General features: G+C 42.3%; 1 protein-coding gene across 1 annotated transcript; it reads left to right on the forward strand.

The window, feature by feature from the left end:
* Positions 1-13618: 13618 nt before the first annotated feature.
* Positions 13619-14566, forward strand: LOC310649111 (olfactory receptor 1f45-like; the record flags this gene model as incomplete). The annotated part of the gene is made up of 1 exon (XM_083377393.1): positions 13619-14566. The coding sequence occupies one exon, from the start codon at positions 13619-13621 to the stop codon at positions 14564-14566; it is 948 nt and encodes a 315-aa protein (XP_083233519.1).
* Positions 14567-15146: the final 580 nt, after the last annotated feature.

Raw genomic sequence — 15146 nt, forward strand, 5'->3', positions numbered from 1 at the left:
AGGAAGAATTATAACCAAATCCAACCACACAAAAAATGTACTGAACAATAATGCAAAAGGTACACTCACAGTTTTGCTCAGTAAACATATACCTTTGCAGTTAAAACAACTGCATGCCCAAAATTTAAATTGGAACCATCTAAAACTCAAGCAGTTAGTTCTCAAAGATTGTCTAGAGGTTAGCTCATCTCTCTTTCTACACAGAATGAAATCCAGTATCAGTTTACATCTGGAAATGGGGGGGGAGTCAGTGAGGAAGAAGATGAGGAAGATTTACCACCAAATCAAAAAATTAACAATACTGTCCTGAACAATAATATAAAAGATAACCCTCACATAATTTTCCTGTGTATGCTCATAGATATATACCATTGCAGTTAAAACCACTGTATGCCCGAAATATAAGATTTAAATTGAAGCCATCTAAAATTCAAGCAGTTAGTTCATAAAGACCAGAATGTTATCTCATCTCACCTTCTTCAGTGAAGGATATTTTACAATTCACCTTCTAAATCTTCTGCTTAGTGACATTCCTAATCAGGGATCTACCCAAATTTATGGAAAGTTTTGCTGACCAGCATTGAGGCAGAGCATTGCATGACAATATGGCTCGACCAGACAGGCTGACCTAATAAGGGAAAGGGATGTTAAATTGGAACACCATCTTCTTCTATCAGCCTCTCTGTACTTCATCGAGTCTGCTGTAATGGGAACATTGAGATGGAAGAAGAGTTTGAACTTCTCCTGTCCACTGTTAAAAGCAAGGAATCCAAAATATATTTCACAGTGGCGATCCAGTTTATGTTAATCAATCTATAACAAAGGAGAGTCCATCACCTTCTGGAGCAGAAATTGATTTTTGTTCAATTCTAACAGGGAGAAAATTTTGGAGGTTGGAAATACACACACACACACACACACACACATATATATATATATATATATATATATATATATATATGTTTAAGTATTTGTCAAGGCTTTTTGAATGGACCTTGCTAATTAACTCTTTCATTCCTGTTTTGGCCCGGCTCAGGGCTTATCCACAGGAACTAGTCAACTTATGACAGCTCATTATTTGTGCAAATTATTCAAATTGCTAATAAAGAATTTGGGAGGCTAAGATGATCATTTCGAACTCTTTATGTTCTCATCAGAATCTCAGATAAAGGGTATGACTAACTGATGAGAACATAAAGAGTTCGAAATGATCATCTTAGCCTCCCAAATTCTTTATTAGCAATTTGAATAATTTGCACATATATATATATATATATATATATATATATATATATATATATATATATATATATATATATATATATATATATATATATATATATATATATATCACACTTGGCCAATAAATAATTCTATTCTATTCTATTCTATTCTATTCTATTCTATTCTATTCTATTCTATTCTATTCTATTTTTTTTTTTATTTTTTTAATTCCATTTATATCCCACCCTTCTCCGAAGACTCAGAGCGGCTTACAAGCTTAGCAGTAGCCTTCATTCTATGTATATGCCTGCTTATTAGGGCTTTCACACACACCCCAAGCGGCATTATTACAAAGTCAGCTTATTGCCCCCAACAATCTGGGTCCTCATTTTACCTACCTCGTAAGGATGGAAGGCTGAGTCAACCTTGAGCCTGGTGGGATGCGAACCTGCACTAATTGCAGGCAGCTGGTGTTACTTAAGGAGGCATTAGCCCACTGCTCCACCAAGGCTCTATTCTATTCTATTCTATTCTATTCTATTCTATTCTATTCTATTCTATTCTATTCTATTCTATTCTATTCTATTCTATTCTATTCTATTCTATTCTATTGTCTATTCTATTCTATTCTAGTCTATTTTCTAGTCTAGTCTAGTCTAGTCTAGTCTAGTCTAGTCTAGTCTATATGAACCTGTTGAAAGGGTCTAACAACAAATCAAGATTCTAGCAACTTTTGTCCTGCGGAAAACATAAAAAAATATTGGCCTATTATGTTTTGCGAAAAGGATCATTTATTCCCACATTGAATCAAAGGTAATTTTTCTGGTATATTGCATCAAATCATTTCTCTTTCTTTGCTTTACAATGTGTTTCATATTACAGAAATTTTGGGTAAGGAACAACATTTGTGTATAAATCTTTGGAAGTTTGCTATAAGTAGTTAGACAAGAGAGCCGAATGTTATTTGCATCTGCCATGAAGTTAATAATTTTATTGACAAGATCGGTGTCTGTGGAGTTTAATGTTTTTTGAGTTTCAAAATCTACAATTAAAAGAACTCAAATAATAATCAGGAAATATTGTCTGATTAGAATTCTCCTGCCTGGTATATTAAATAAAACTGGAATTCTTTGTAGTAAGATCATTGGCATGATCTTCCTATTTCTTAGGAATATCACTTTGTCTTTGGCTTATTATTTATTCTGGAACATCTAACTATTATTCATCAAATGTACTCTAGATGCCTTCCCTTACATAAGAGACTTCATCAAGCTCTAATCATTGTGGTGGAATCTCCACCTAGACTGGAGGGAGACAACAAGTTTAGAGTTGTTTAGAGTTGTTACACTGCAGTGAGAAGCACAAGCCGGTTCTCGCCCCCTCCCCCACAGAATCCTTGAAGCCTTAGCTTGCCATATCCAAGGGAATGCAGTGAGTCTGGTAAGATTATTGTAACATAGTTGAATGGCAATAAACTACTCTTTACAAGTAGTTCTGATTGCTTTCATCTGACAATCATGCAGGATTTTCTTCTGAAGGATATCTCATGAAAATGGAAAAATCATCTTAGTGTGACTGAATGTTTAGTAATGGGTGCATATATTTTTCCTCCTATTTAGTCCCCATTGCCAGGAGAATCATCCTAAATTGTTGTGTTTGAATTAGGTAGATATAATATCAGAAGCCCAACACATGTTCTTATCTGCATTGTCCTCCAATAATTCACTGAAATTCCAAATTTTGCCTCATTCAAAACCAGTTGTAAACCAGCTCACAGCAACCCCAAAATTTAACACAAACTGATTAGGTGAAGATTTTTTTTCTTTAAACCTCAAAACACTAATTATGAGGTTAATAGAAGGAGCAAAACATTTGTAATGACTTACTGAAGAGGACCAAAGGGAGTGGAGTAACTTCCATTAAGTTGGTCTCTAGTTGACAAAAGCTCCCCTTATAATGAAGGAAGTTAACATGTTCTCACTTCTCTTCAGATCCTGAATAACTGCTTCATAAAGGTATAGTATGCTTCAAGTTCAATTCAGCTCTTGTGGATTTAACTGACACCATTTTGTTGGCAATTGAAGACAATCTCCTCTCTCCGTCTCTGTCTCTGTCTATCTCTCTCTGTCTCTCTGTCTCTTTCTCTCTCTCTTGTTCCCCACCTAGTATGTTTCTTTGACTTCCCAGTCCAGCTATGGCCCCATTTCTATTAGGTTACTAGAAGCCAAAAAGGTTCCAAAAAGGAAGACCTGGGGTTGCTGTTCGTACAATTGAAAGTGAATGACACCTAAACATAAGGAAATCTTATCATTTCATAACCCATTGAGATATTGGCGCATCAGCTCCCTCTGTTCCTGGAGGAAACTGATTATCTGGACCCGTACCAATCGGGCTTCAGGCCCGGACACAGCACGGAGACGGCATTGGTCGCGCTGGTGAATGATCTCTGGAGGGCTAGGGACAGGGGTTGTTCCTCTGTCCTGGTCCTATTAGATCTCTCAGCGGCGTTCGATACCATCGACCATGGTATCCTGCTGCGGCGTCTCAGGGGGTTGGGAGTGGGAGGCACCGTTCTATGGTGGTTCTCCTCCTACCTCCAGGGCCGCTCGTAGTCGGTGTTGGCAGGAGGGCAGAGATCTGCCCCGAGGTCTCTCATTTGTGGAGTTCCTCAGGGGTCGGTTCTCTCGCCCCTCCTGTTCAACATCTATATGAAGCCGCTGGGCGAGATCATTCGTGGTTTTGGGGTGGGGTATCACCAGTACGCTGATGATACCCAACTTTTTCTTTCCACCCCGAACCAACCCAGTGATGCCCTCTCCGTGATGTCCCGGTGCCTGGAGGCGGTTCAGGTCTGGATGGGGAGAAACAGGCTTCGTCTCAATCCCGCCAAGACTGAGTGGCTGTGCATATCGGCATCTCGGGTTAAGCAAGTTATTCCATCCTTAATTATGGGGGGTGAGGTGTTACCCCCCGTTGATAGGGCTCGCAACCTGGGCGTCCTCCTGGACTCACGGCTCAATTTTGAAGACCATATAGGAGCCGTGACCAGGGGGGCTTTTGCACAGGTTGGCCTGGTGCGCCAGTTGCGTCCCTATCTGGACCAAGACGCCCTACACACAGTTACTCATGCGCTTGTGACCTCCCATTTGGACTACTGTAACGCTCTCTACATGGGGCTGCCCTTGAAGACCACTCGGAGGCTTCAACTGGTGCAGAATGCAGCCGCGCGAGTTGTAATGGGGGTTTCCCGATACTCCCATGTAACACCTCTACTCCGCGAGCTGCATTGGCTTCCGGTTGCCCTCCGGGTGAAATTCAAGGTGCTGGTTATTACCTATAAAGCCCTACATGGCCTGGGTCCGGGTTATTTGAGGGAACACCTGCTGCCGGCATCAAACGCCCTTCGCCCAGTGCGCTCCCACAGGGAGGGTCTGCTCAGGGTTCCGCCGGTGAGAGATTGCCGGCTGGTGACACCCAGGGATAGGGCCTTCTCAGTGGGAGCGCCTGCCCTCTGGAACCAGCTGCCGGTGGAGCTGAGAACTGACCCCGACCTCCGATCATTCCGCCGGGACCTGAAGACCTGGCTCTTTGAGCTCTCGGGCCCAGGCTGAGGAGAAATTTTTAATTGGGGTTTTTAAGTGTACAGGGTCAATTTAATATTTTTTAATTTGGTTTTTAACTTTTGTATGTTGGATTTTTTAATTCCCTGTAAACCGCCCTGAGTCCTCAGGGAAAGGGCGGTATATAAATGTAACTAAATAAATAAATAAATAAATATTGTCACTATAATTCATGCATACTAGTAGGGATGATCAAATAGACCATAGCAGTCTATGATCCCTATAGGGTCATAAGATAATCTAAGAAACACATAAATAACAATCTAGTTAGTTTATAATGTAAAGGAATTGTTCAAAAGATTTTGAGAACTTTGAACTGATTAGTATGAGTTAGCAATTTATAGGTTTCTATGTTATTGGTAGCTTTGAATGAAGATGATCCTTATTGCATTCTTTCCCAATGGACAAAGGATTTCTTTACAAAGCTACTTAATGACATATATTCCTTTTGTGGAGGTTTCAGATAAAGAAAGCCAGTGTTCCATATTACTCCTTACTGTCCTACCATCTGATATTTGTCACTCTTGCTGAAAATGTTCTATAGTCCTGTTACAGATATTAGGCAGAAAATCCAGATTCTATTAATACATTGATTTCTATTTGGAGGATAAATCATATGTGAATCATCTCAACATTCAACTTTCATAATGGCAATCTCAAGATAGGAGTTGATTCATTATCTAGTTAATGCAGCACTTTGTGATAATACATTGTTGATACTGTTTTGTACTAATCAAAAGATACAATAGTGTTGTTGAACAATCCAGACAGGTACATTGGAAACCAAGGATTTCTCAGCTGACATTGTGCTATAGTGGATATAGAAACTTCTCTCTGTCTCCTCTCTATCAATGTTCTGCTATTAAACTCTTTATCCATCAGTGTCTCTGCTCTGTAGGCAGAATGCCAAGATGGATGCTAAGAACTTCACTTCAGAAGCAGTGTTCATCCTCTTAGGACTCACCTCTCAACGAAATCAACGCATTGTGCTATTTGTGGTCTTCCTAACAATGTACTTACTCACAATTTTGGGTAACCTGCTAATCATCATATTGGTGCAGATTGATGCCCAACTGCACACACCTATGTACTTCTTTCTCAGCCACCTTGCAGGCCTGGACATAACGTATGTCACTACCTCTTTGCCTCTGACTTTAGCCCATCTCTTGGCTGGAAAAGGAGTGCTTTCCTCAATAGGTTGCATCTTACAGGGAGGCAGTGCTCTGAGCTTGGGCAGTACTGAATGTTTGCTGCTGGGTGTCATGGCTTATGATCGCTACTTGGCCATCTGCAACCCCTTGAGATATGCCTCTGCCATGAACAGAAAGCACCAACATCTGCTTGCTATCTCCTGCTGGATTATAGGCTGCGTCATCTCAATGGTCACTATTGTTTGCATCTTTCGTCATTCCTTCTGTGGTCCTAATCACATTAACCACTTCTTCTGTGAGCTGCGTTTTTTGCTACATCTTGCATGTGATGATGTAAGCCGCACCAAAGACATACTTAATGGTCTATCAGTATTTGTAGTTCTGGTTCCGTTTCTGGTTATCTTATGTTCCTATAGTTGCATTCTGTATTCGATTTTTCAAATGCAGTCAGTTGCAGGATGTTATAAGGTGTTCACTACCTGTGGCTCTCACCTTGTTGTGGTCACCTTGTTCTATGGTACCATCATCTCTATATACATAACCCCCCATTCAAGCTCATCTCCTGACAGGAAAAAAAACATTGCAGTTATGTATCTTGTGGTCACTCCCCTGCTTAACCCCATCATTTACACTTTGCGGAATAACGATGTCCACAGGGCTGTGCTCAAGGTGTTGAAAAGTAGGAACTTTGAAGAAAAGCCATGAAGATTCTTGTCTTGTTGAATTCCTCTCTTTTGACTTAAACCAATTACTTAAAGTCATTATCAATATTTCACTAATCTTATTTTAATTCATTAAATTAATTTTAAAATTTTACTCTGCTATGTTCCTCCAGCCTAATCAATAAGTGAAATACACTTCTTTGAATATAAATTATTTCTCTCGAGCAGGGGTCTTCAAACTTGGCCCTTTTATGACTTGTGGACTTCAACTCCCAGAATTCCTCAGCCAGCCATGCTGGCTGAGGAATTCTGGAAATTGAAGCCAAGTCATAAAAGGACCAGGTTTGAAGACCCCTGCTCTAGACCAATGATGCAGACCTTTTGGATAATTATGTGTGTCATTGCTAAAGTTATATTAAAGTTGTATCTTACTGACAAAGATCCATATAATCAAAGCTGTGGTTTCCTCAGGAGTAATGTATGAGTATGAGAGTTGGACCATAAGGAAAACTGAGCATCAAAGAGCTGATGCTTTTGAATTGTGGTGTTGGAGAAGGCTCTTGAGAGTCCCTTGGACTGCAAGGAGATCAAATCAGTCAATCCTAAAAGAAGTCAACTCTGACTGTTTTTTCGAAGGACACATACTGAAGCTGAAGCTCAAATATTTTGGCCACCTAATGAAAAAAGAGGTCTGTTTTAAAAATACACTGATGTGGGAAAGATTAAAGGAAAAAGAGAAGGGGATGGCAGGGGATGCGATGGTTAGATGGTGTCATCAATGCAACAAACATGAGATTTGGCAAACTGTTGCATGTTCTGGTCCAGGGGGATGCAAAAAGTCAGACACCAACTTAGAAAAATGTAATATGAATTATACTCTGGTTACACTATAAACAGAAAAAAGTTTAATTTTGGCCTTTGAAATTTAAAATTTCCACAGACAACTATAAAAAGAGAAGATATAATTTGTTCAGGCTGGGTTTACATGTTTTTCAAAATATATCACACTATGTTGAAATAAATATTTTTAATTTTAATTTAATTTAATAACACTTATATACCGCCCTTCTCCCTGAGGACTCAGGGCGGTTCACAGGGCAGAATAAAATAGCGAATACAAACATTAAAACAGGATTAAACAATAGCCCTAGTTAAGAACAATATAAATACAACGCTAAAAACCCCCAGAAAAATTAAAAAGCGAGAGATAAAACAACCCCAACACTCCCCCTCAGGCTAGGCCAGCTTGTACAAACAGAAATGTCTTAAGATCGCGACGAAAGGAGCGAAGATCGGGCGCCGTCCGGAGCTCTACCGGTAGCTGATTCCACAGCTCCGGAGCGCCCACAGAGAAGGATCTCCCCCTGGGGGCCACCAATCGACATTCTCTGATCGGTGGCACCCTGAGGAGGCCCTCTCTGTGGGAACGCACAGGGCGCAGGGAGCTTGATGCCGGCAGCAGATGTTCCCTGAGGTACTCCGGCCCCATGCCATGGAGTGCTTTGAATACCGTTACCAGTACCTTGAATCTCACCCGGAAGGCAACTGGCAACCAATGCAGCTCACGGAGCAGAGGTGTAACGTGGGAGTATCGGGAGACTCCCAACACCACTCTCGCGGCTGCATTCTGTACCAGTTGGAGCTTCCGAGTGGTCCTCAAGGGCAGCCCCATGTAGAGAGCGTTGCAGTAGTCCAGACGAGAGGACACGAGCGCATGAGTGACTGTGCATAGATCATCCCGGCTAAGATAGGGCCGCAACTGACGCACCAGGCGAACCTGTGCGAAGGCCCCCCTAGTCACGGCTCCTATATGATCTTCCAAGGTGAGCCGTGAATCTAGGAGGACCCCCAAGTTGCGAGCCCTATCTACGGGGGGTAATGATTCACCCCCCATAGCTAGAGATGGAATGTCCGAGTAAACCCGGGATGAAGGTATGCAAAGCCACTCAGTCTTGTCGGGGTTGAGCTGGAGTCTGTTCCTCCCCATCCAGACCCGAACCGCCTCCAGGCAACGGGACATCACGTTGAGGGCATCACTGGGGTGGTTTGGGGTCGAAAAGAAAAGTTGGGTATCATCAGCATACTGATGATACCCAACTCCAAAGCCACGAATGATCTCACCCAGCGGCTTCATGTAGATGTTGAACAGGAGAGGCGAGAGGACCGACCCCTGAGGAACTCCACAAATGAGAGACCTCGCGGTCGACCTCTGCCCCCCTGCCAACACCGACTGCGAACGTCCCAAGAGATAGGAGGAGAACCACTGTAAAACTGTGCCTCCCACTCCCAGTCCCCTGAGACGCCGCAGCAAGATACCATGGTCGATGGTATCGAAAGCCGCCGAGAGGTCTAATAGGACTAAGACAGAGGAATGCCCCCTGTCCCGAGCCCTCCAGAGATCATTCACCAGCGCGACCAATGCCGTCTCCGTGCTGTGCCCGGGCCTGAAACCCGATTGGTACGGGTCTAGATAATCCGCTTCATCCAGGACCAGAGGGAGCTGATGCGCCACCACACTCTCAACAACCTTCGCAAGAAAGCGAAGGTTGGAGACAGGACGAAAGTTGTTCAATACAGCTGGGTCCAAGGCAGGCTTCTTGAGGAGAGGCCTCACCACCGCCTCCTTCAAGACGGCGGGGAAGATACCCTCACTCAAAGAAGCCGATATAACTGCCTGGAACCAGCTGCGTGTCCTCTCCCGGGCTGCATAAACCAGCCAGGAAGGGCACGGGTCCAGTAAACATGTGGTGGTGCTCAGCCTCCCCATGATCCTGTCCACTTCCTCCGGAGTCACAGAATCAAACTCCTCCCAGATGATATCGACAAGACCACCCGTGTCCTGATCGTCAGACTCTGCCCAGTCAGAATCCAAACCGGTCCGAATCCGAGCGATTTTGTCCGACAGATGTTGGTTAAACTCCTCGGCACGTCCCTGCAAGGGATCCTCCCTCACCTCCTGATTTAGGAGGGAGCGAGTCACCCTAAACAGGGCAGCCGGGCGATTATCTGCGGACGCAATAAGGGTGGCGAAGTGGTTGGACCTCGCCTCCCTAATTGCAGCGAGATAAGACCTAATATAGGCTCTTAGTCGCAATCGGTCGGGATCGGATCGGCTGGCCCTCCAACCGCTCTCTAGGCCCCGTCTCCGACGCTTCATCTCCCGGAGCTCCGCAGAAAACCATGGAGCCCGACGGGATCTGCACCGGGTCAGGGGCCGCAAGGGTACAACTCGGTCAAGGGCCTCAGTGGCCGTCCTTTCCCAGGCTTCCACTAAGGCCTCGGCCGAGCTGTGAGCGAGGGAAGCAGGTGGGGACCCCAGCGCCGCCTGGAACCTCTGAGGATCCATTAAGCGTCTGGGGCGGTACCATTTGAGTGGTTCCAAACCCCCACGGCGGGGGGTGGCAAAACGGAAGACCAGCCGCAGGAGATGATGATCGGTCCATGACAGGGGCATAATAATTGGAGAGCCCCCACCAAGATCATCTAACCACCGTCCAGACAAGAAAACAAGGTCAAGGGTGTGGCCTCCTTCATGAGTCGGTCCCGTAATTACTTGCGTCAGGTCCATGGCCGTCATGGAAGCCATGAACTCCCGAGCCAACTCAGATGATCCTCCCAGCGATGGTAGGTTGAAGTCCCCCAAAACTATAAGTTTCGGGAACTCAACCACCAGCCCAGAGAGGACATCAAGCAGCTCAGGCAGGGCTGCTGCTGCGTGACTAGGCGAAAGGTACACCAGCAGCAAGCCCAACTGCGCACCAGGGCCGCATCTCAAAAAGAGAGACTCACACCCGACTGTCTGGGGAACGGTGGCCTCCCGCGGACACAAGGTCTCCCTCACAACAACAGCCACTCCCCCACCCCTACCCTGAGCCCGAGGCCGGTGCAGCACCCGGAAACCTGGTGGGCAAAGATCAACCAGAGGTACACCGCCCTCTGGGCCCAACCAGGTCTCCGTGATGCAAGCCAGGTCAGCCTGCTCACCCTCGACCAAGTCTCGAACGAGAGGAGCCTTATTAACGACCGACCTGGCATTCAAATACACCAGCCGGAGCTCAGGAGGCTGCTCATCCTCACTCCCGGGACCTCGGGGCGGAACCAGAGGGTCGGAGTGCCTCACCGCTTGTAAACAGCGGAGAGGCCTTCCCTGAAACCGATACGGCCCTCTGTTCCTACACCTGCTGCCATTCCCTATCGTCGTGGGAATGGACAATCCCACGACTGGCCCTGGAGCCCCAGAAGCAGCCGACCCCCGCTATTTATATGCCTAAATATATAGGTGCGATTTCAATCATTATAATTCAGTGGTGAAAACTTATGTTAAGACTCTGGATTAAAATTAATGCATTTTGTATTCCAGGTTCCTTTTTGAGGTTCAGAAGTACTTGCAGTTCTAGGATTCTTAAGAGTGGGTGCCCTAGAATCTGAAATCAACAGTTCAGTTTTATAAGGAATTTAAAAAACAGGATTAAACTTAACTTCAGTAGGTAACTGTGGAAAAAAGAATTAGGCTATCCAATTTGACGAAATCAATGGGTCTGGGTTTAAGAAATATAAAATGTATTTCATATTACTTGAGAAGGAAATTAATTTGGGAGTGGAATATTTTATGTCTATTGGATCTCTGAAAGGATGTTTTTAGAGGGTTGAACAAAAGATTTTTTTTGGTGTATATGTGTATATGAGTGTGTACATTATATGCAATTTGAGGGGTTTTTTTCCAATCATATGATATGGCTGTGTCCATCCATTATATTTTGGTTTTAAATCATAAGTTAATAAAAGTTTGGAAAGAATTATAATAGTCAAAGATTTAAATGTGATTATTAAAGTATATTCCTAAAGTAAAGAATTTGTCATTTTCTGAAGAACGTTGGCTATACCAAATCTGGGATTCATTACAGAGGTTAATCTTATGTAAATGGTAATAAAATTATTCTCTTGATACCAAGGAATTAATGCAGGATATCGGTCTGTTATGCATTGTTTAAAATACTTAATATTTTTAAAGATGAGGCAATATGTTTCCATATGATCTATTTTAAATAATAAACTGAGGGACTGAAAGAATTCAAATTAATATTATATAGATAACATTAGCTTTTTCTATATTTCATTTAACAAGTTTTTCTTTTTATTATATATATTTATTTACTTGAATCTCCAATAATGTATGTAGATTATTTTCTCACTTCTTGACAGCTAAACAAAATTAAATGCAGAAGGAAAAAATGACTTTCTCTTCAGTCTTTCTTTTGTCAACATATAGGAAATGATCTCTTTGGAGGATTTAATATCTACAGTATATGTTGCTGTGACATATATTTTCAAACACTTTTTTTCAGTCAAAGAATGTCAAAAATTTGTGGAATTTTCTTCAGAAGGAAAGAACCATTTACCTTTTTATTTTATTCTTATTGTTCAAAGAGAAAGCCTTTTTCATCATTTTACCATCTTACCTGCTTTAGGTTCCCAGGAGTTTTAATTAAGGAGCAGTACAACTATAATAATCTTTGGGAAATCTCTAAATGAATAGCTATTAGTTTATGAAACCCACAAATTTATTCCAAGTAGTCAAACAAAGAGGACAATGTAATATGTCTATCCTGCCACACACTGCATAGAGTAATTTTAATGGCAATTTCACTAAGTGGGTGACAACATCTCAGTGGACAATGTTGGGATGACTGGAGAAGCAGCCACCAAAGTCCTGAGGATCTGGAACTTAGGAGTGATGCAAACATATTGTGTAATTAGCATTTGCAGTATGCTCACTGAAAAGGTCTCATAGAGTAAACAAAGAATAATGTCTTTCTGCCCAATAAATCTTAGCAGGGCTCTTTATCTCCATGGAAAGAATCTCCTCTCCCAGAATGTTATTAAGAAAAGCTGCATGATACAATGACTCTCCAATCACCTTCTAATCAATATTCTGAAGATAAGAAATAGTCGACTAATTGGCATTAGAATAGAATAGAATAGAATAGAATAGAATAGAATAGAATAGAATAGAATAGAATAGAATAGAATAGAATAGAATAGCAGAGTTGAAAGGGACCTTTGAGGTCTTCTAGTCCAACCCCCTGCTCAGGCAGGAAACTTGTTACCATTTCAAATAAATGGTTGTCCAATCTCTTCTTAAAAACTTCCAGTGTTGGAGCAGTCACAACTTCTGGAGGCAAGTTGTTCCACTGATTAATTGTTCCTTTCAAATTATTTCTTTCCTCAGAGATTTTAAAAGTAGAAGTTTTAAAAATAGCCAAGAAAGTCACACATTCCCAATGATAATATAAACAATCCATGTAATTTCCTTAGGGATGTCAATTATATCCACCACTTGCAATTACTTCTAATGTATCTTCAGCTAACATAAAACATTCTGTTAGGTATTTAAGCGCTTTCCATTTTCATAAGAGACAGGTTGCTGAATTCCTGCTAAAAAAGCTTTCTCAAATTTTACAAAGAGATCTGTGAAATTTTATGCAAGTTTCTTTCATGATAAATCATAGCATTTTCCCTAAGTGCTCAGTATCTTGCATTAGAAAAAAGCAAGATACTTAAGACACTTTCCGTGACAGTTTGTATACGTTCTTCCTGAGAGACCTATGAACTCTGCAACAGGTGCACAATATCTGACTTTCATAGAAAACAAATGAATCCTCTTCCATCTTGCTGGGCATTGTAGAAGAAGCTGATAATACATGGGGTCTTTCTTGACAGATGAGGACCAACTTAGGAGAGAAGAAAGATAAAGATAAAGAAAGGTAAAGTTCTCCTTTACCATTGGGAAAAAAATATAAAATTTCTAGAGCCCATTTCATAACACTACCTTAAGGTAGAGTGTGTTCTGATTGGTTTACTTTGAGAGTAGTTTTTTTTAAAAGATAGTTTATCCCCTTTCCAAGGAATCTAGATATTTTGCATCATTTCGCCCTTTTTTTCCTCCAGTCAACAAGCCAGGATGGAAGCTGAGAATGCCACCTCTGTTAAGGAATTCATCTTACTAGGACTGGCCAGCCAAAGAAAAATCCAGCTTCTCCTCTTTGTAATCATTCTCCTTGTCTTCTTGCTTACAGTTTTGGGGAATCTGCTGATCATCATCGTGGTGCAGACTGATGCTCAGCTCCACATTCCCATGTACTATTTTCTCTCACATCTTGCAGGGATAGAAATATGTTATGTTACCAGCACCATGCCCCTCATGTTTACCCATCTCATGACTGGAAATGGAGCCATCTCTTTTGAACTCTGCACCATCCAGATGTATGTCGCATTAACCATGGGTAGCATGGAGTCCTTTCTCTTGTGTGTCATGGCCTATGACCGCTGCTTGGCCATATGTTATCCTCTAATTTATGCTATTGCCATGAGCAAGCAAACCCAGTTGCAGTTTGCTTTAGCCTGCTGGATCATTGCTCCTGTGCTCTCTGCCATGTGTGTTATCTCTCTTGCTTGTCAAACATATTGTGGTCCCAACCAGATCAACCACTTCATATGTGAGTTGCCAGTGGTGCTGAAACTTGCATGTGATGATACACGAATAAGCAAGCTTATAAATTTAACTGTAGGTGCATTAGGTATTCTGGTTCCTCTATCAGTTATTCTGACCACCTATGGGTGTATAATTTATTCTGTCTCACACATGAAGTCAAATGCTGGATGGCGCAAGGCTTTTTCTACCTGTGGCTCCCATTTGATTGTGGTCATTTTGTTTTATGGAACAATTATCTGTATGTATATGATTCCAAAGTCAGCTTCATCTCCCGATCATGATAAACAAATTGCTGTCTTCTATGTTGTGGTCACCCCTCTGCTCAACCCCATCATTTATACCTTGAGGAACAAAAGCATACATATTGCAGCATCCAAGTTGCTGCTTTGGAATTGTGATGTTGGACAAGACTCTTGAGAGTCCCTTGGATTGCAAGGAGATGAAATCACTCAATCCTAAAGGAAATCAACCTTGACAGTTGAAGTTGAAGCTCAAATAAGAGCCTTGGTGGAGCAGTGGGCTAATGCCTCCTTAAGTAACACCAGCTGCTTGCAATTAGTGCAGGTTCGCATCCCACCAGGCTCAAGGTTGACTCAGCCTTCCATCCTTCCGAGGTAGGTAAAATGAGGACCCAGATTGTTGGGGGCAATTAAGCTGACTTTGTAATAATGCCGCTTGGGGGGGGACAAAAGCCCTAATAAGCAGGCATATACATAGAATGAAGGCTAGTGCTAAGCTTGTAAGCCGCCCTGAGTCTTTGGAGAAGGGCAGGATATAAATGGAATTAAAATAAAATAAAAATAAAAAATATTTGGCTACCAAATGAGAAGAGAGGACTCATGGGAAAAGAAACTGATGCTTGGAAAGATTGAAAGCAAAAGGAGAAGGAGATGGCAAAGAACGAAATGGTTTGACAGTGTCACTGATGTAATGAACATGAATTTTTGTAAAATCTAGGAGACAGTGGAGGACAGGGGGACCTGGGATTGTGACGAAT

Source organism: Vipera ursinii (genome assembly GCF_947247035.1).
Source record: "Vipera ursinii genome assembly, chromosome: Z".
In the NCBI taxonomy this organism is placed as follows: Eukaryota; Metazoa; Chordata; class Lepidosauria; order Squamata; family Viperidae; genus Vipera; species Vipera ursinii.